The sequence below is a fragment of the Coregonus lavaretus genome (genome assembly GCF_964263955.1).
Source record: "Coregonus lavaretus genome assembly, chromosome: 33".
Lineage (NCBI taxonomy): Eukaryota > Metazoa > Chordata > Actinopteri > Salmoniformes > Salmonidae > Coregonus > Coregonus lavaretus.
The window spans coordinates 236,557-260,810 of NC_140020.1; the positions used below are offsets into that span (position 1 = coordinate 236,557).

At 49.1% G+C, this 24,254-nt stretch overlaps 1 protein-coding gene across 1 annotated transcript in view; it reads right to left on the bottom strand.

Moving 5' to 3' along the window:
• Nucleotides 1-51: 51 nt before the first annotated feature.
• The window catches only part of LOC311108072 (zinc finger protein 513-like), a 56,681-nt gene continuing 32,478 nt past the window's right edge, over nt 52-24,254 (bottom strand). The window contains exons 4-5 of the mRNA XM_084150718.1: nt 4,138-4,986; nt 52-1,449 (exon numbers count right to left, since the gene is read on the bottom strand). Of these exons, the coding sequence (XP_084006844.1) occupies nt 524-1,449; nt 4,138-4,986 (1,775 nt within the window). The 3' untranslated portion in view covers nt 52-523. The remainder of the gene's footprint in view (nt 1,450-4,137; nt 4,987-24,254) is intronic.

The window sequence follows — 24,254 nt, forward strand, 5'->3', positions numbered from 1 at the left end:
TGAGGAGGAGAGAAGATGGAAGCATAGAGGAGTTGGAATAGTAGACTGGTAAGTAGAGACTATAGAGGGGTTGGAATAGTAGACTGGTAAGCAGAGACTATAGAGGGGTTGGAATAGTAGACTGGTAAGTAGAGACTATAGAGGGGTTGTAAGGCATAATGTAAAATGAAGTTAGGATATGTAGGCCACTGTTGGGGGGGACAGCATATGGTGGAGAATGCAGGTAGTATTTTGGGGGGAACGTTAAAGTAGAACCCTCATCCCAGTCCATTCGCCTGGCAACATAGCTGCAACCAGAGGCTCGGTATAGCTTCCTTCACCCTCCTTACTTTCTGTCCAAAGGCATCAAAACATTCCAATAATAATCACCATGTTCTACAATTGTGCATGATTCTACATAGCAGCTGCAGGAAAAAAAAAAAAACATTGACAAAAACAATTACAATACAAAAAAAAAATCTAGATTTTGCTGGTAGCTGTTATTTTCCAATCTCATGTTCTGTGGTACAGCTCTGTTCCTCTCCTATCTGGACATGTACTGCATCATCACCTCTCCTCCTTTCCTCTGCGGCTGTCCCACCACCCTCTCTTCTTCCTCCTCCTCCTCCTCCTCTTCCTCCTCACCCCCCTCTTCCTTGTGGGCGCCCGCCATCTGAACTTTGACCCATCCGTCGGTGGCGAGGCCGTGTTTCTTCTGGTGGCGTTTGTAGTTGTCCCAGTGTCCCGTGGTGTAGCCACACTCCTGGCATTTGTAGGGCTTCTCGCCCGTGTGTCTCAGCATGTGTCTCTTCAGGTTCATGCTCTGGTTACAGCTGTAGCTGCACACCTCGCACTGGAACGGCTTGGCGCCCGAGTGGACCCGCTGGTGGCGTTTTAAGTTAGCCAGGTTGCCACAGGCGTAGTCACACAGGTGGCACTTGTAGGGCTTCTCGCCCGTGTGGACTCTGTGGTGGCGTTTCAGGTTGTCGAAGTGGGCGGAGGCATAGTCGCACTGAGGGCACTTGTAGGGCTTCTCTCCGCTGTGCGTCTTCATGTGTCGCGCCAGGTGGTTGGGGTAGTGGGTGAGGAAGGGACAGGCGCTGCAGGTGTAGACCTTGTCCCCGCGCTCCCCGGGGCTGTTGGGCCCGGATGAGTTCTTGGTCAGCATGTCCAGGGTGCACTTGGCACAGATCTGGGCGGTGGAACCGTCCTCGTCCTCCAGGGGGATACCACAGAGACGACAGGTGAAGGGGAAGAGGAGAGGAGGGAGAGAGTCCTCTGACTTCACTCCCACCACAGGCCCAGACTTAGTCCCAGCTCCGACCCTAGCCCCAAGCCCAGGCCCGCAGCCAGGGGCCTCAAGTCTTGGGGGCTGGTGGTCAGAGAGCTGTTGCTCCAGTGGTCTGCTTGGTCGGCTGTAGCGTGGTAGGTAGTCTCTATTGTGGAGGTTTAGATCAGGCCTCACAGCTTCTGAAATCAGAGCAGAGGTGGCCAAAATTAGTGAATTCAGTTGAAAAAAGCTGTTATCGCACACACAGAGCATTCGGAAAGTATTCAGACCCTTTTACTTTTTCCACTTTGTTACGTTAGCCTTTTTCTAAAATTATGTAAAGAAAAAAAAAATAATATATATATTCAATCTACACACAATACCCCATAATGACGAAGCGAAAACAGGTTTAGACATTTTTGCACATTTAAAAATAAAAAACAGATACCTTATTTACATAAGTATTCAGACCCTTTGCTATGAGACACGGAATTGAGCTCATGTGCATCCTGTTTCCATTGATCATCCTTGAGATGTTTCCACAACTTGGAGTCCACCTGTGGTAAATTCAATTGATTGGACATGATTTGGAAAGGCACACACCTGTCTATATAAAAGGTCCCACAGTTGACAGTGCATGTCAGAGCAAAAACCAAGCCGTGAGGTCTAAGGAATTGTCTGTAGAGCTCCGAGACAGCATTGTGTCGAGGCACAGATCTGGGGAAGGTTACCAAAACATATCTGCAGCATTGAAGGTCCCCAAGAACACAGTGGCCTCCATCTTTCTTAAATGGAAGAAGTTTGGAACCACCAAGAATCTTCCTAGAGCTGGCCGCCCAGCCAAACTGAGAAATCACGGGAGAAAGGCCTTGGTCAGGGAGGTTACCAAGAACCCGATGGTCACTCTGACAGAGCTCCAGAGTTCCTCTGTGGAGATGAGAGAACCTTCCAGAAGGACAACCATCTCTGCAGCACTCCACCAATCAGGCCTTTATGGTAGAGCGGCCAGAAGGAAGCCACTCCTCAGTAAAAGGAACATGACAGCCCGCTTGGAGTTTGCCAAAAGACATCTAAAGGACTGTCAGACCAAGAGAAACAAGATTCTCTGGTCTGATGAAACCAAGATGGAACTCTTTTGCCTGAATGCCAAGCATCACGTCTGGAGAAAACCTGGCACCATCCCTACGGTGAAGCATTGTGCTGGCAGCATCATGCTGTGGGGATATTTTTCAGCGGCAGGGACTGGGAGACTAGTCAGGATTGAGGGAAAGATGAACAGAGCAAAGTACAGAGAGATCCCTGCTCCAGAGCGCTCAGGAGTGGCTTCGGGACAAGTCTCTGAATGTCCTTGAGTGGCCCAGCCAGAGCCCAGACTTGAACCTGATCTAACATCTCTGGAGAGACCTGACAATAGCTGTGCAGCGACGCTCCCCATCCAACCTGACAGAGCTTGAGAGGATCTGCAGAGAAGAATGGGAGAAACTCCACAAATACAGGTGTGCCAAGCTTGTAGCGTCATACCCAAGAAGACTCGAGGCTGTAATCGCTGCCAAAGGTGCTTCAACAAAGTACTGAGTAAAGGGTCTGAACACTTATGTAAATGTTATATCCGTTTTTTGATTTTTAATACACTTGCAAAAATGTCTAAAAACCTGTTTTTGCTTTTTTATTATGGGGTATTGTGTGTAGATTGATGAGGGAAAACATCTTTAAAGTTCCAAATGGTCTTTAAGAACTGATACAGGCCTAAATCTTTAATTCACATTTTCCCCATGTTTCATGAGCTGGAAACAAAAAATCCCTGAAATGTTCCATATGCACAAAAAGCTTATTTCTCTCAAATGTTGTGCACAAAGTTGTTTACATCCCTGTTAGTGAGTGTTTCTCCTTTGCCAAGATAATCCATCCACCTGACAGGTGCGGCATATCAAGAAGCTGATTAAACAACTGAAGAATTTCTGCACAAACTGTCAGAAACCGTCTCAGGGAAGCTCATCTGTGTGCTCGTCGTCCTCACCAGGGTCTTGACCTGACTGCAGTTCGGCGTCGAAACCGACTTCAGTGGGCAAATGCTCACCTTCCATGGCCACTGGCACGTTGGAGAAGTGTGCTCTTCATGGATGAATCCCGGTTTTAACTGTACCGGGCAAATGGCAGACAGCGTGTATGGCGTCGTGGGGGTGAGCAGTTTGCTGATGTGAACAGAGTGCCCCATGGTGGCGGTGGGGTTATGGTATGGGCAGGCATAAGCTACGGACAACGAACACAATTGCATTTTATCGATGGCAATTTCAACGCACAGAGATACCGTGACGAGATCCTGAGGCCCATTGTCGTGCCATTCATCCGCCGCCATCACCTAATGTTTCAGCATGATAACGCACGGCTCCATGTCTCAAGGATCTGTACACAATTCCTGGATGCTGAAAATGTCCCAGTTCTTCCATGGCCTGCATACTCACCAGACATGTCACCCATTGAGCATGTTTGGGATGCTCTGGACCGACGTGGACAACTGCATGTTCCAGTTCTGGCCAATATCCAGCAACTTCGCACAGCCATTGAAGAGGAGTGGGACAACATTCCACAATCAACAGCCTGATCAACTCTATGCGAAGGAGATGTGTCGCGCTGCATGAGTCAAACGGTGGTCACACCAGATACTGACTGGTTTTCTGATCCACTCCCCTACCTTAAAAAAAAAAAAAAAAAAGTATCTGTGACCAACAGATGCATATCTGTATTCCCAGTCATGTGAAATCCATAGATTAGGGCCTAATTAATTTATTTCAATTGACTGATTTCCTTATATGAACTGTAACTCAGTAAAATATTTGAAATTGCTGCATGTTGCTTTTATATTTTTGTTCAGTGTAGTTGAAAAATACCTTCAGCTGAAGCACTGGGCTCCTCCTTCCTCTTAAGACCATGCCCACTAGCAGGAGGACCAATAAGAGGAGGGCCAACGGCAGAGGGACCAATAGCAGGATGGCCACCGGCAGAGGGACCAATAGCAGGATGGCCACCGGCAGAGGGACCAATAGCAGGATGGCCACCGGCAGAGGGACCAATAGAAGGTCCGCAGGCAGGTCTAACTGCTTCCTGTCCAGCCACATGCATCCTCTGATGCCTCTTCAGGTTGCCTAGGGAACTGCAGGCGAAGGAGCAGGAGTCACACCTGTATGGTTTCTCCCCAGTGTGAATCCTCAGGTGTCTCTGCAGGTTGACCAGCTGGGCTGAGGCGTAGGTACACAGGGGGCAGTGGTACGGCTTCTCCCCGTTGTGAGTCTTCATGTGCCTCTTGACGTGGTTGGCGTAGCGTGAGGAGAACCCACACAGCTGGCAGGAGTGGAGCTTGGACGACGGGCCGTCGTCACCCATCATCGAGTTGTCGTCCCCTCCTTCCTCGCTATCGTCCGCTTGTGACCGCGAACCGGAGCGAAAGCCGCCAAACGCGGCGCTGAATTCCCCCCCAACTCCTCCTCCTCCTCCCTTGCAGCACCGGTGGCAGTAGGGTCCCACCAGATCCAGGCCACAGCCCCGGCAGGACAGGTAGGGGGGGAAGGGGGCCTCGAGGTCGGGCTGGGAGGCTGGACCGTCTCCCTGGTCCCTGCAGCTCTCGGTGGCGGTGCGGGGGTCGTCTGCGTCGCCCTCCATACTGAGACGGCGGTAGACACAACCCTCTTCCTCATCACCCAGAGGGTACACAGAGAAGCCGATCTCAGCCGCTACAGAGTCTAAAAGGCAGAAAAAAACACTTATGATGAATCCTCACAGTCACAGGGTTAAATACACTATCAAAAGACATGTTACAGACTGAGAAACCATCTCTACACAACAGGAGGTAGATACATGTTACAGACTGAGAACCCATCTCTACACAACAGGAGGTAGGATACATGATACAGACTGAGAACCCATCTCTACACAACAGGAGGGAGGAGGGGATACATGATACAGACTGAGAACCCATCTCTACACAACAGGAGGGAGGAGGGGATACATGATACAGACTGAGAACCCATCTCTACACAACAGGAGGTAGGAGGGGATACATGTTACAGACTGAGAACCCATCTCTACACAACAGGAGGGAGGAGGGGATACATGATACAGACTGAGAACCCATCTCTACACAACAGGAGGGAGGAGGGGATACATGATACAGACTGAGAACCCATCTCTACACAACAGGAGGGAGGAGGGGATACATGTTACAGACTGAGAACCCATCTCTACACAACAGGAGGGAGGAGGGGATACATGATACAGATTGAGAACCCATCTCTACACAACAGGAGGCAGGAGGGGATACATGTTACAGACTGAGAACCCATCTCTACACAACAGGAGGGGATGTAGATACATGTTACAGACTGAGAACCCATCTCTACACAACAGGAGGGAGGAGGGGATACATGTTACAGACTGAGAACCCATCTCTACACAACAGGAGGGAGGAGGGGATACATGATACAGACTGAGAACCCATCTCTACACAACAGGAGGGAGGAGGGGATACATGATACAGACTGAGAACCCATCTCTACACAACAGGAGGGAGGAGGGGATACATGATACAGACTGAGAACCCATCTCTACACAACAGGAGGGAGGAGGGGATACATGATACAGACTGAGAACCCATCTCTACACAACAGGAGGTAGATACATGATACAGACTGAGAACCCATCTCTACACAACAGGAGGGGATACATGATACAGACTGAGAACCCATCTCTACACAACAGGAGGTAGGATACATGATACAGACTGAGAACCCATCTCTACACAACAGGAGGGAGGAGGGGATACATGATACAGACTGAGAACCCATCTCTACACAACAGGAGGGAGGAGGGGATACATGATACAGACTGAGAACCCATCTCTACACAACAGGAGGGAGGAGGGGATACATGATACAGACTGAGAACCCATCTCTACACAACAGGAGGGGATACATGATACAGACTGAGAACCCATCTCTACACAACAGGAGGGAGGAGGGGATACATGATACAGACTGAGAACCCATCTCTACACAACAGGAGGGAGGAGGGGATACATGATACAGGCTGAGAACCCATCTCTACACAACAGGAGGGGAGGTAGATACATGTTACAGACTGAGAACCCATCTCTACACAACAGGAGGGAGGAGGGGATACATGTTACAGACTGAGAACCCATCTCTACACAACAGGGGGGTGGAGGGGATACATGATACAGGCTGAGAACCCATCTCTACACAACAGGAGGGGAGGTAGATACATGTTACAGACTGAGAACCCATCTCTACACAACAGGAGGGGGGGAGGGGATACATGATACAGACTGAGAACCCATCTCTACACAACAGGAGGTAGATACATGTTACAGACTGAGAACCCATCTCTACACAACAGGAGGGGGGGAGGGGATACATGATACAGACTGAGAACCCATCTCTACACAACAGGAGGGGATACATGATACAGACTGAGAACCCATCTCTACACAACAGGAGGGGAGGAGGGGATACATGATACAGACTGAGAACCCATCTCTACACAACAGGAGGGAGGAGGGGATACATGATACAGGCTGAGAACCCATCTCTACACAACAGGAGGGGAGGTAGATACATGTTACAGACTGAGAACCCATCTCTACACAACAGGAGGGAGGAGGGGATACATGATACAGACTGAGAACCCATCTCTACACAACAGGAGGGAGGAGGGGATACATGATACAGGCTGAGAACCCATCTCTACACAACAGGAGGGGAGGTAGATACATGTTACAGACTGAGAACCCATCTCTACACAACAGGAGGGGGGTGGGGATACATGATACAGACTGAGAACCCATCTCTACACAACAGGAGGGGAGGTAGATACATGTTACAGACTGAGAACCCATCTCTACACAACAGGAGGGGGGTGGGGATACATGATACAGACTGAGAACCCATCTCTACACAACAGGAGGTAGATACATGATACAGACTGAGAACCCATCTCTACACAACAGGAGGGGAGGTAGATACATGATACAGACTGAGAACCCATCTCTACACAACAGGAGGGAGGAGGGGATACATGTTACAGACTGAGAACCCATCTCTACACAACAGGAGGCAGGAGGGGATACATGATACAGACTGAGAACCCATCTCTACACAACAGGAGGGAGGAGGGGATACATGATACAGACTGAGAACCCATCTCTACACAACAGGAGGGAGGAGGGGATACATGATACAGACTGAGAACCCATCTCTACACAACAGGAGGTAGATACATGTTACAGACTGAGAACCCATCTCTACACAACAGGAGGGGAGGAGGGGATACATGTTACAGACTGAGAACCCATCTCTACACAACAGGAGGGAGGAGGGGATACATGATACAGACTGAGAACCCATCTCTACACAACAGGAGGGGAGGAGGGGATACATGATACAGACTGAGAACCCATCTCTACACAACAGGAGGGAGGAGGTAGATACATGATACAGACTGAGAACCCATCTCTACACAACAGGAGGGGAGGAGGGGATACATGATACAGACTGAGAACCCATCTCTACACAACAGGAGGGGAGGAGGGGATACATGATACAGACTGAGAACCCATCTCTACACAACAGGAGGGAGGAGGGGATACATGATACAGACTGAGAACCCATCTCTACACAACAGGAGGGGAGGAGGGGATACATGTTACAGACTGAGAACCCATCTCTACACAACAGGAGGGAGGAGGGGATACATGATACAGACTGAGAACCCATCTCTACACAACAGGAGGGGAGGAGGGGATACATGATACAGACTGAGAACCCATCTCTACACAACAGGAGGGAGGAGGTAGATACATGATACAGACTGAGAACCCATCTCTACACAACAGGAGGGGAGGAGGGGATACATGATACAGACTGAGAACCCATCTCTACACAACAGGAGGGGAGGAGGGGATACATGATACAGACTGAGAACCCATCTCTACACAACAGGAGGGAGGAGGGGATACATGATACAGACTGAGAACCCATCTCTACACAACAGGAGGGAGGAGGGGATACATGATACAGACTGAGAACCCATCTCTACACAACAGGAGGGGGGGAGGGGATACATGATACAGACTGAGAACCCATCTCTACACAACAGGAGGTAGATACATGATACAGACTGAGAACCCATCTCTACACAACAGGAGGTAGATACATGATACAGATTGAGAACCCATCTCTACACAACAGGAGGTAGATACATGATACAGACTGAGAACCCATCTCTACACAACAGGAGGTAGATACATGTTACAGACTGAGAACCCATCTCTACACAACAGGAGGGAGGAGGGGATACATGTTACAGACTGAGAACCCATCTCTACACAACAGGAGGGAGGAGGGGATACATGATACAGACTGAGAACCCATCTCTACACAACAGGAGGGTGGAGGGGATACATGTTACAGACTGAGAACCCATCTCTACACAACAGGAGGGAGGAGGGGATACATGATACAGACTGAGAACCCATCTCTACACAACAGGAGGTAGATACATGATACAGACTGAGAACCCATCTCTACACAACAGGAGGTAGATACATGTTACAGACTGAGAACCCATCTCTACACAACAGGAGGGAGGAGGGGATACATGTTACAGACTGAGAACCCATCTCTACATAACAGGAGGGAGGAGGGGATACATGATACAGACTGAGAACCCATCTCTACACAACAGGAGGTAGATACATGATACAGACTGAGAACCCATCTCTACACAACAGGAGGTAGGAGGGGATACATGATACAGACTGAGAACCCATCTCTACACAACAGGAGGTAGATACATGTTACAGACTGAGAACCCATCTCTACACAACAGGAGGGGAGGAGGGGATACATGATACAGACTGAGAACCCATCTCTACACAACAGGAGGTAGATACATGTTACAGACTGAGAACCCATCTCTACACAACAGGAGGGAGGAGGGGATACATGATACAGACTGAGAACCCATCTCTACACAACAGGAGGGAGGAGGGAATACATGTTACAGACTGAGAACCCATCTCTACACAACAGGAGGGAGGAGGGGATACATGTTACAGACTGAGAACCCATCTCTACACAACAGGAGGGGATACATGATACAGACTGAGAACCCATCTCTACACAACAGGAGGGGAGGAGGGGATAAATGATACAGACTGAGAACCCATCTCTACACAACAGGAGGGGAGGAGGGGATAAATGATACAGACTGAGAACCCATCTCTACACAACAGGAGGGGAGGAGGGGATAAATGATACAGACTGAGAACCCATCTCTACACAACAGGAGGGGAGGAGGGGATACATGATACAGACTGAGAACCCATCTCTACACAACAGGAGGGAGGAGGGGATACATGATACAGACTGAGAACCCATCTCTACACAACAGGAGGGAATACATGTTACAGACTGAGAACCCATCTCTACACAACAGGAGGGAGGAGGGGATACATGATACAGACTGAGAACCCATCTCTACACAACATGAGGGGATACATGATACAGACTGAGAACCCATCTCTACACAACAGGAGGGAGGAGGGGATACATGTTACAGACTGAGAACCCATCTCTACACAACAGGAGGGAGGAGGGGATACATGATACAGACTGAGAACCCATCTCTACACAACAGGAGGGGAGGAGGGGATACATGATACAGACTGAGAACCCATCTCTACACAACAGGGGGGTGGAGGGGATACATGTTACAGACTGAGAACCCATCTCTACACAACAGGAGGGAGGAGGGGATACATGATACAGACTGAGAACCCATCTCTACACAACAGGAGGGAGGAGGGGATACATGATACAGACTGAGAACCCATCTCTACACAACAGGGGGGTGGAGGGGATACATGTTACAGACTGAGAACCCATCTCTACACAACAGGAGGTAGATACATGATACAGACTGAGAACCCATCTCTACACAACAGGAGGGAGGAGGGGATACATGATACAGACTGAGAACCCATCTCTACACAACAGGAGGGAGGAGGGGATACATGTTACAGACTGAGAACCCATCTCTACACAACAGGAGGGGAGGAGGGGATACATGATACAGATTGAGAACCCATCTCTACACAACAGGAGGCAGGAGGGGATACATGTTACAGACTGAGAACACATCTCTACACAACAGGAGGGGATGTAGATACATGTTACAGACTGAGAACCCATCTCTACACAACAGGAGGGAGGAGGGGATACATGTTACAGACTGAGAACCCATCTCTACACAACAGGAGGGAGGAGGGGATACATGATACAGACTGAGAACCCATCTCTACACAACAGGAGGGAGGAGGGGATACATGATACAGACTGAGAACCCATCTCTACACAACAGGAGGGAGGAGGGGATACATGATACAGACTGAGAACCCATCTCTACACAACAGGAGGGAGGAGGGGATACATGATACAGACTGAGAACCCATCTCTACACAACAGGAGGTAGATACATGATACAGACTGAGAACCCATCTCTACACAACAGGAGGGGATACATGATACAGACTGAGAACCCATCTCTACACAACAGGAGGTAGGATACATGATACAGACTGAGAACCCATCTCTACACAACAGGAGGGAGGAGGGGATACATGATACAGACTGAGAACCCATCTCTACACAACAGGAGGGAGGAGGGGATACATGATACAGACTGAGAACCCATCTCTACACAACAGGAGGGAGGAGGGGATACATGATACAGACTGAGAACCCATCTCTACACAACAGGAGGGGATACATGATACAGACTGAGAACCCATCTCTACACAACAGGAGGGAGGAGGGGATACATGATACAGACTGAGAACCCATCTCTACACAACAGGAGGGAGGAGGGGATACATGATACAGGCTGAGAACCCATCTCTACACAACAGGAGGGGAGGTAGATACATGTTACAGACTGAGAACCCATCTCTACACAACAGGAGGGAGGAGGGGATACATGTTACAGACTGAGAACCCATCTCTACACAACAGGGGGTGGAGGGGATACATGATACAGGCTGAGAACCCATCTCTACACAACAGGAGGGGAGGTAGATACATGTTACAGACTGAGAACCCATCTCTACACAACAGGAGGGGGGAGGGGATACATGATACAGACTGAGAACCCATCTCTACACAACAGGAGGTAGATACATGTTACAGACTGAGAACCCATCTCTACACAACAGGAGGGGGGGAGGGGATACATGATACAGACTGAGAACCCATCTCTACACAACAGGAGGGGATACATGATACAGACTGAGAACCCATCTCTACACAACAGGAGGGGAGGAGGGGATACATGATACAGACTGAGAACCCATCTCTACACAACAGGAGGGAGGAGGGGATACATGATACAGGCTGAGAACCCATCTCTACACAACAGGAGGGGAGGTAGATACATGTTACAGACTGAGAACCCATCTCTACACAACAGGAGGGAGGAGGGGATACATGATACAGACTGAGAACCCATCTCTACACAACAGGAGGGAGGAGGGGATACATGATACAGGCTGAGAACCCATCTCTACACAACAGGAGGGGAGGTAGATACATGTTACAGACTGAGAACCCATCTCTACACAACAGGAGGGGGGTGGGGATACATGATACAGACTGAGAACCCATCTCTACACAACAGGAGGGGAGGTAGATACATGTTACAGACTGAGAACCCATCTCTACACAACAGGAGGGGGGTGGGGATACATGATACAGACTGAGAACCCATCTCTACACAACAGGAGGTAGATACATGATACAGACTGAGAACCCATCTCTACACAACAGGAGGGGAGGTAGATACATGATACAGACTGAGAACCCATCTCTACACAACAGGAGGGAGGAGGGGATACATGATACAGACTGAGAACCCATCTCTACACAACAGGAGGGAGGAGGGGATACATGATACAGACTGAGAACCCATCTCTACACAACAGGAGGTAGATACATGTTACAGACTGAGAACCCATCTCTACACAACAGGAGGGGAGGAGGGGATACATGTTACAGACTGAGAACCCATCTCTACACAACAGGAGGGAGGAGGGGATACATGATACAGACTGAGAACCCATCTCTACACAACAGGAGGGGAGGAGGGGATACATGATACAGACTGAGAACCCATCTCTACACAACAGGAGGGAGGAGGTAGATACATGATACAGACTGAGAACCCATCTCTACACAACAGGAGGGGAGGAGGGGATACATGATACAGACTGAGAACCCATCTCTACACAACAGGAGGGGAGGAGGGGATACATGATACAGACTGAGAACCCATCTCTACACAACAGGAGGGAGGAGGGGATACATGATACAGACTGAGAACCCATCTCTACACAACAGGAGGGGAGGAGGGGATACATGTTACAGACTGAGAACCCATCTCTACACAACAGGAGGGAGGAGGGGATACATGATACAGACTGAGAACCCATCTCTACACAACAGGAGGGGAGGAGGGGATACATGATACAGACTGAGAACCCATCTCTACACAACAGGAGGGAGGAGGTAGATACATGATACAGACTGAGAACCCATCTCTACACAACAGGAGGGGAGGAGGGGATACATGATACAGACTGAGAACCCATCTCTACACAACAGGAGGGGAGGAGGGGATACATGATACAGACTGAGAACCCATCTCTACACAACAGGAGGGAGGAGGGGATACATGATACAGACTGAGAACCCATCTCTACACAACAGGAGGGAGGAGGGGATACATGATACAGACTGAGAACCCATCTCTACACAACAGGAGGGGGGGAGGGGATACATGATACAGACTGAGAACCCATCTCTACACAACAGGAGGTAGATACATGATACAGACTGAGAACCCATCTCTACACAACAGGAGGTAGATACATGATACAGATTGAGAACCCATCTCTACACAACAGGAGGTAGATACATGATACAGACTGAGAACCCATCTCTACACAACAGGAGGTAGATACATGTTACAGACTGAGAACCCATCTCTACACAACAGGAGGGAGGAGGGGATACATGATACAGACTGAGAACCCATCTCTACACAACAGGAGGGAGGAGGGGATACATGATACAGACTGAGAACCCATCTCTACACAACAGGAGGGTGGAGGGGATACATGTTACAGACTGAGAACCCATCTCTACACAACAGGAGGGAGGAGGGGATACATGATACAGACTGAGAACCCATCTCTACACAACAGGAGGTAGATACATGATACAGACTGAGAACCCATCTCTACACAACAGGAGGTAGATACATGTTACAGACTGAGAACCCATCTCTACACAACAGGAGGGAGGAGGGGATACATGTTACAGACTGAGAACCCATCTCTACACAACAGGAGGGAGGAGGGGATACATGATACAGACTGAGAACCCATCTCTACACAACAGGAGGTAGATACATGATACAGACTGAGAACCCATCTCTACACAACAGGAGGTAGGAGGGGATACATGATACAGACTGAGAACCCATCTCTACACAACAGGAGGTAGATACATGTTACAGACTGAGAACCCATCTCTACACAACAGGAGGGGAGGAGGGGATACATGATACAGACTGAGAACCCATCTCTACACAACAGGAGGTAGATACATGTTACAGACTGAGAACCCATCTCTACACAACAGGAGGGAGGAGGGGATACATGATACAGACTGAGAACCCATCTCTACACAACAGGAGGGAGGAGGGAATACATGTTACAGACTGAGAACCCATCTCTACACAACAGGAGGGAGGAGGGGATACATGTTACAGACTGAGAACCCATCTCTACACAACAGGAGGGGATACATGATACAGACTGAGAACCCATCTCTACACAACAGGAGGGGAGGAGGGGATAAATGATACAGACTGAGAACCCATCTCTACACAACAGGAGGGGAGGAGGGGATAAATGATACAGACTGAGAACCCATCTCTACACAACAGGAGGGGAGGAGGGGATAAATGATACAGACTGAGAACCCATCTCTACACAACAGGAGGGGAGGAGGGGATACATGATACAGACTGAGAACCCATCTCTACACAACAGGAGGGAGGAGGGGATACATGATACAGACTGAGAACCCATCTCTACACAACAGGAGGGAATACATGTTACAGACTGAGAACCCATCTCTACACAACAGGAGGGAGGAGGGGATACATGATACAGACTGAGAACCCATCTCTACACAACATGAGGGGATACATGTTACAGACTGAGAACCCATCTCTACACAACAGGAGGGAGGAGGGGATACATGTTACAGACTGAGAACCCATCTCTACACAACAGGAGGGAGGAGGGGATACATGATACAGACTGAGAACCCATCTCTACACAACAGGAGGGGAGGAGGGGATACATGATACAGACTGAGAACCCATCTCTACACAACAGGGGGGTGGAGGGGATACATGTTACAGACTGAGAACCCATCTCTACACAACAGGAGGGAGGAGGGGATACATGATACAGACTGAGAACCCATCTCTACACAACAGGAGGGAGGAGGGGATACATGATACAGACTGAGAACCCATCTCTACACAACAGGGGGGTGGAGGGGATACATGTTACAGACTGAGAACCCATCTCTACACAACAGGAGGTAGATACATGATACAGACTGAGAACCCATCTCTACACAACAGGAGGTAGATACATGATACAGACTGAGAACCCATCTCTACACAACAGGAGGGAGGAGGGGATACATGATACAGACTGAGAACCCATCTCTACACAACAGGAGGTAGATACATGATACAGACTGAGAACCCATCTCTACACAACAGGAGGGAGGAGGGGATACATGATACAGACTGAGAACCCATCTCTACACAACAGGAGGTAGATACATGTTACAGACTGAGAACCCATCTCTACACAACAGGAGGGAGGAGGGGATACATGATACAGACTGAGAACCCATCTCTACACAACAGGAGGTAGATACATGTTACAGACTGAGAACCCATCTCTACACAACAGGAGGGGAGGAGGGGATACATGTTACAGACTGAGAACCCATCTCTACACAACAGGAGGGAGGAGGGGATACATGATACAGACTGAGAACCCATCTCTACACAACAGGAGGGTGGAGGGGATACATGTTACAGACTGAGAACCCATCTCTACACAACAGGAGGTAGGAGGGGATACATGATACAGACTGAGAACCCATCTCTACACAACAGGAGGGGAGGAGGGGATACATGATACAGACTGAGAACCCATCTCTACACAACAGGAGGTAGGAGGGGATACATGATACAGACTGAGAACCCATCTCTACACAACAGGAGGGGAGGAGGGGATACATGATACAGACTGAGAACCCATCTCTACACAACAGGAGGGTGGAGGGGATACATGTTACAGACTGAGAACCCATCTCTACACAACAGGAGGGAGGAGGGGATACATGATACAGACTGAGAACCCATCTCTACACAACAGGAGGGAGGAGGGGATACATGTTACAGACTGAGAACCCATCTCTACACAACAGGAGGGAGGAGGGGATACATGATACAGACTGAGAACCGATCTCTACACAACAGGAGGGAGGAGGGGATACATGATACAGACTGAGAACCCATCTCTACACAACAGGAGGGAGGAGGGGATACATGATACAGACTGAGAACCCATCTCTACACAACAGGAGGGGGGAGGGGATACATGATACAGACTGAGAACCCATCTCTACACAACAGGAGGGGCTACATGTTACAGACTGAGAACCCATCTCTACACAACAGGTGGGAGGAGGGGATACATGATACAGACTGAGAACCCATCTCTACACAACAGGAGGGGGGGAGGGGATACATGATACAGACTGAGAACCCATCTCTACACAACAGGAGGGGCTACATGTTACAGACTGAGAACCCATCTCTACACAACAGGAGGGAGGAGGGGATACATGATACAGACTGAGAACCCATCTCTACACAACAGGAGGGAGGAGGGGATACATGTTACAGACTGAGAACCCATCTCTACACAACAGGAGGGTGGAGGGGATACATGATACAGACTGAGAACCCATCTCTACACAACAGGAGGTAGGATACATGATACAGACTGAGAACCCATCTCTACACAACAGGAGGGGAGGAGGGGATACATGATACAGACTGAGAACCCATCTCTACACAACAGGAGGGGAGGTAGATACATGATACAGACTGAGAACCCATCTCTACACAACAGGAGGGAGGAGGGGATACATGTTACAGACTGAGAACCCATCTCTACACAACAGGAGGGGAGGAGGGGATACATGATACAGACTGAGAACCCATCTCTACACAACAGGAGGGAGGAGGGGATACATGTTACAGACTGAGAACCCATCTCTACACAACAGGAGGGGATACATGATACAGACTGAGAACCCATCTCTACACAACAGGAGGGGAGGAGGGGATAAATGATACAGACTGAGAACCCATCTCTACAAAACAGGAGGGGAGGAGGGGATAAATGATACAGACTGAGAACCCATCTCTACACAACAGGAGGGGAGGAGGGGATAAATGATACAGACTGAGAACCCATCTCTACACAACAGGAGGGGAGGAGGGGATACATGATACAGACTGAGAACCCATCTCTACACAACAGGAGGGAGGAGGGGATACATGATACAGACTGAGAACCCATCTCTACACAACAGGAGGGAATACATGTTACAGACTGAGAACCCATCTCTACACAACAGGAGGGAGGAGGGGATACATGATACAGACTGAGAACCCATCTCTACACAACATGAGGGGATACATGTTACAGACTGAGAACCCATCTCTACACAACAGGAGGGAGGAGGGGATACATGTTACAGACTGAGAACCCATCTCTACACAACAGGAGGGAGGAGGGGATACATGATACAGACTGAGAACCCATCTCTACACAACAGGAGGGGAGGAGGGGATACATGATACAGACTGAGAACCCATCTCTACACAACAGGAGGTAGGAGGGGATACATGTTACAGACTGAGAACCCATCTCTACACAACAGGAGGGAGGAGGGGATACATGATACAGACTGAGAACCCATCTCTACACAACAGGAGGGAGGAGGGGATACATGTTACAGACTGAGAACCCATCTCTACACAACAGGAGGGAGGAGGGGATACATGATACAGACTGAGAACCGATCTCTACACAACAGGAGGGAGGAGGGGATACATGATACAGACTGAGAACCCATCTCTACACAACAGGAGGGAGGAGGGGATACATGATACAGACTGAGAACCCATCTCTACACAACAGGAGGGGGGGAGGGGATACATGATACAGACTGAGAACCCATCTCTACACAACAGGAGGGGCTACATGTTACAGACTGAGAACCCATCTCTACACAACAGGTGGGAGGAGGGGATACATGATACAGACTGAGAACCCATCTCTACACAACAGGAGGTAGATACATGTTACAGACTGAGAACCCATCTCTACACAACAGGAGGGGAGGAGGGGATACATGTTACAGACTGAGAACCCATCTCTACACAACAGGAGGGAGGAGGGGATACATGATACAGACTGAGAACCCATCTCTACACAACAGGAGGGGAGGAGGGGATACATGATACAGACTGAGAACCCATCTCTACACAACAGGAGGGAGGAGGTAGATACATGATACAGACTGAGAACCCATCTCTACACAACAGGAGGGGAGGAGGGGATACATGATACAGACTGAGAACCCATCTCTACACAACAGGAGGGGAGGAGGGGATACATGATACAGACTGAGAACCCATCTCTACACAACAGGAGGGAGGAGGGGATACATGATACAGACTGAGAACCCATCTCTACACAACAGGAGGGGAGGAGGGGATACATGTTACAGACTGAGAACCCATCTCTACACAACAGGAGGGAGGAGGGGATACATGATACAGACTGAGAACCCATCTCTACACAACAGGAGGGGAGGAGGGGATACATGATACAGACTGAGAACCCATCTCTACACAACAGGAGGGAGGAGGTAGATACATGATACAGACTGAGAACCCATCTCTACACAACAGGAGGGGAGGAGGGGATACATGATACAGACTGAGAACCCATCTCTACACAACAGGAGGGGAGGAGGGGATACATGATACAGACTGAGAACCCATCTCTACACAACAGGAGGGAGGAGGGGATACATGATACAGACTGAGAACCCATCTCTACACAACAGGAGGGAGGAGGGGATACATGATACAGACTGAGAACCCATCTCTACACAACAGGAGGGGGGGAGGGGATACATGATACAGACTGAGAACCCATCTCTACACAACAGGAGGTAGATACATGATACAGACTGAGAACCCATCTCTACACAACAGGAGGTAGATACATGATACAGATTGAGAACCCATCTCTACACAACAGGAGGTAGATACATGATACAGACTGAGAACCCATCTCTACACAACAGGAGGTAGATACATGTTACAGACTGAGAACCCATCTCTACACAACAGGAGGGAGGAGGGGATACATGATACAGACTGAGAACCCATCTCTACACAACAGGAGGGAGGAGGGGATACATGATACAGACTGAGAACCCATCTCTACACAACAGGAGGGTGGAGGGGATACATGTTACAGACTGAGAACCCATCTCTACACAACAGGAGGGAGGAGGGGATACATGATACAGACTGAGAACCCATCTCTACACAACAGGAGGTAGATACATGATACAGACTGAGAACCCATCTCTACACAACAGGAGGTAGATACATGTTACAGACTGAGAACCCATCTCTACACAACAGGAGGGAGGAGGGGATACATGTTACAGACTGAGAACCCATCTCTACACAACAGGAGGGAGGAGGGGATACATGATACAGACTGAGAACCCATCTCTACACAACAGGAGGTAGATACATGATACAGACTGAGAACCCATCTCTACACAACAGGAGGTAGGAGGGGATACATGATACAGACTGAGAACCCATCTCTACACAACAGGAGGTAGATACATGTTACAGACTGAGAACCCATCTCTACACAACAGGAGGGGAGGAGGGGATACATGATACAGACTGAGAACCCATCTCTACACAACAGGAGGTAGATACATGTTACAGACTGAGAACCCATCTCTACACAACAGGAGGGAGGAGGGGATACATGATACAGACTGAGAACCCATCTCTACACAACAGGAGGGAGGAGGGAATACATGTTACAGACTGAGAACCCATCTCTACACAACAGGAGGGAGGAGGGGATACATGTTACAGACTGAGAACCCATCTCTACACAACAGGAGGGGATACATGATACAGACTGAGAACCCATCTCTACACAACAGGAGGGGAGGAGGGGATAAATGATACAGACTGAGAACCCATCTCTACACAACAGGAGGGGAGGAGGGGATAAATGATACAGACTGAGAACCCATCTCTACACAACAGGAGGGGAGGAGGGGATAAATGATACAGACTGAGAACCCATCTCTACACAACAGGAGGGGAGGAGGGGATACATGATACAGACTGAGAACCCATCTCTACACAACAGGAGGGAGGAGGGGATACATGATACAGACTGAGAACCCATCTCTACACAACAGGAGGGAATACATGTTACAGACTGAGAACCCATCTCTACACAACAGGAGGGAGGAGGGGATACATGATACAGACTGAGAACCCATCTCTACACAACATGAGGGGATACATGTTACAGACTGAGAACCCATCTCTACACAACAGGAGGGAGGAGGGGATACATGTTACAGACTGAGAACCCATCTCTACACAACAGGAGGGAGGAGGGGATACATGATACAGACTGAGAACCCATCTCTACACAACAGGAGGGGAGGAGGGGATACATGATACAGACTGAGAACCCATCTCTACACAACAGGGGGGTGGAGGGGATACATGTTACAGACTGAGAACCCATCTCTACACAACAGGAGGGAGGAGGGGATACATGATACAGACTGAGAACCCATCTCTACACAACAGGAGGGAGGAGGGGATACATGATACAGACTGAGAACCCATCTCTACACAACAGGGGGGTGGAGGGGATACATGTTACAGACTGAGAACCCATCTCTACACAACAGGAGGTAGATACATGATACAGACTGAGAACCCATCTCTACACAACAGGAGGTAGATACATGATACAGACTGAGAACCCATCTCTACACAACAGGAGGGAGGAGGGGATACATGATACAGACTGAGAACCCATCTCTACACAACAGGAGGTAGATACATGATACAGACTGAGAACCCATCTCTACACAACAGGAGGGAGGAGGGGATACATGATACAGACTGAGAACCCATCTCTACACAACAGGAGGTAGATACATGTTACAGACTGAGAACCCATCTCTACACAACAGGAGGGAGGAGGGGATACATGATACAGACTGAGAACCCATCTCTACACAACAGGAGGTAGATACATGTTACAGACTGAGAACCCATCTCTACACAACAGGAGGGGAGGAGGGGATACATGTTACAGACTGAGAACCCATCTCTACACAACAGGAGGGAGGAGGGGATACATGATACAGACTGAGAACCCATCTCTACACAACAGGAGGGTGGAGGGGATACATGTTACAGACTGAGAACCCATCTCTACACAACAGGAGGTAGGAGGGGATACATGATACAGACTGAGAACCCATCTCTACACAACAGGAGGGGAGGAGGGGATACATGATACAGACTGAGAACCCATCTCTACACAACAGGAGGTAGGAGGGGATACATGATACAGACTGAGAACCCATCTCTACACAACAGGAGGGGAGGAGGGGATACATGATACAGACTGAGAACCCATCTCTACACAACAGGAGGGTGGAGGGGATACATGTTACAGACTGAGAACCCATCTCTACACAACAGGAGGGAGGAGGGGATACATGATACAGACTGAGAACCCATCTCTACACAACAGGAGGGAGGAGGGGATACATGTTACAGACTGAGAACCCATCTCTACACAACAGGAGGGAGGAGGGGATACATGATACAGACTGAGAACCGATCTCTACACAACAGGAGGGAGGAGGGGATACATGATACAGACTGAGAACCCATCTCTACACAACAGGAGGGAGGAGGGGATACATGATACAGACTGAGAACCCATCTCTACACAACAGGAGGGGGGGAGGGGATACATGATACAGACTGAGAACCCATCTCTACACAACAGGAGGGGCTACATGTTACAGACTGAGAACCCATCTCTACACAACAGGTGGGAGGAGGGGATACATGATACAGACTGAGAACCCATCTCTACACAACAGGAGGGGGGGAGGGGATACATGATACAGACTGAGAACCCATCTCTACACAACAGGAGGGGCTACATGTTACAGACTGAGAACCCATCTCTACACAACAGGAGGGAGGAGGGGATACATGATACAGACTGAGAACCCATCTCTACACAACAGGAGGGAGGAGGGGATACATGTTACAGACTGAGAACCCATCTCTACACAACAGGAGGGTGGAGGGGATACATGATACAGACTGAGAACCCATCTCTACACAACAGGAGGTAGGATACATGATACAGACTGAGAACCCATCTCTACACAACAGGAGGGGAGGAGGGGATACATGATACAGACTGAGAACCCATCTCTACACAACAGGAGGGGAGGTAGATACATGATACAGACTGAGAACCCATCTCTACACAACAGGAGGGAGGAGGGGATACATGTTACAGACTGAGAACCCATCTCTACACAACAGGAGGGGAGGAGGGGATACATGATACAGACTGAGAACCCATCTCTACACAACAGGAGGGAGGAGGGGATACATGTTACAGACTGAGAACCCATCTCTACACAACAGGAGGGGATACATGATACAGACTGAGAACCCATCTCTACACAACAGGAGGGGAGGAGGGGATAAATGATACAGACTGAGAACCCATCTCTACAAAACAGGAGGGGAGGAGGGGATAAATGATACAGACTGAGAACCCATCTCTACACAACAGGAGGGGAGGAGGGGATAAATGATACAGACTGAGAACCCATCTCTACACAACAGGAGGGGAGGAGGGGATACATGATACAGACTGAGAACCCATCTCTACACAACAGGAGGGAGGAGGGGATACATGATACAGACTGAGAACCCATCTCTACACAACAGGAGGGAATACATGTTACAGACTGAGAACCCATCTCTACACAACAGGAGGGAGGAGGGGATACATGATACAGACTGAGAACCCATCTCTACACAACATGAGGGGATACATGTTACAGACTGAGAACCCATCTCTACACAACAGGAGGGAGGAGGGGATACATGTTACAGACTGAGAACCCATCTCTACACAACAGGAGGGAGGAGGGGATACATGATACAGACTGAGAACCCATCTCTACACAACAGGAGGGGAGGAGGGGATACATGATACAGACTGAGAACCCATCTCTACACAACAGGAGGTAGGAGGGGATACATGTTACAGACTGAGAACCCATCTCTACACAACAGGAGGGAGGAGGGGATACATGATACAGACTGAGAACCCATCTCTACACAACAGGAGGGAGGAGGGGATACATGTTACAGACTGAGAACCCATCTCTACACAACAGGAGGGAGGAGGGGATACATGATACAGACTGAGAACCGATCTCTACACAACAGGAGGGAGGAGGGGATACATGATACAGACTGAGAACCCATCTCTACACAACAGGAGGGAGGAGGGGATACATGATACAGACTGAGAACCCATCTCTACACAACAGGAGGGGGGGAGGGGATACATGATACAGACTGAGAACCCATCTCTACACAACAGGAGGGGCTACATGTTACAGACTGAGAACCCATCTCTACACAACAGGTGGGAGGAGGGGATACATGATACAGACTGAGAACCCATCTCTACACAACAGGAGGGGGGGAGGGGATACATGATACAGACTGAGAACCCATCTCTACACAACAGGAGGGGCTACATGTTACAGACTGAGAACCCATCTCTACACAACAGGAGGGAGGAGGGGATACATGATACAGACTGAGAACCCATCTCTACACAACAGGAGGGAGGAGGGGATACATGTTACAGACTGAGAACCCATCTCTACACAACAGGAGGGTGGAGGGGATACATGATACAGACTGAGAACCCATCTCTACACAACAGGAGGTAGGATACATGATACAGACTGAGAACCCATCTCTACACAACAGGAGGGAGGAGGGGATACATGTTACAGACTGAGAACCCATCTCTACACAACAGGAGGGGAGGAGGGGATACATGATACAGACTGAGAACCCATCTCTACACAACAGGAGGGAGGAGGTAGATACATGATACAGACTGAGAACCCATCTCTACACAACAGGAGGGGAGGAGGGGATACATGATACAGACTGAGAACCCATCTCTACACAACAGGAGGGAGGAGGGGATACATGATACAGACTGAGAACCCATCTCTACACAACAGGAGGGGATACATGATACAGACTGAGAACCCATCTCTACACAACAGGAGGGGAGGTAGATACATGATACAGACTGAGAACCCATCTCTACACAACAGGAGGGAGGAGGGGATACATGATACAGGCTGAGAACCCATCTCTACACAACAGGAGGGGAGGTAGATACATGTTACAGACTGAGAACCCATCTCTACACAACAGGAGGGGGGTGGGGATACATGATACAGACTGAGAACCCATCTCTACACAACAGGAGGTAGATACATGATACAGACTGAGAACCCATCTCTACACAACAGGAGGGGAGGTAGATACATGA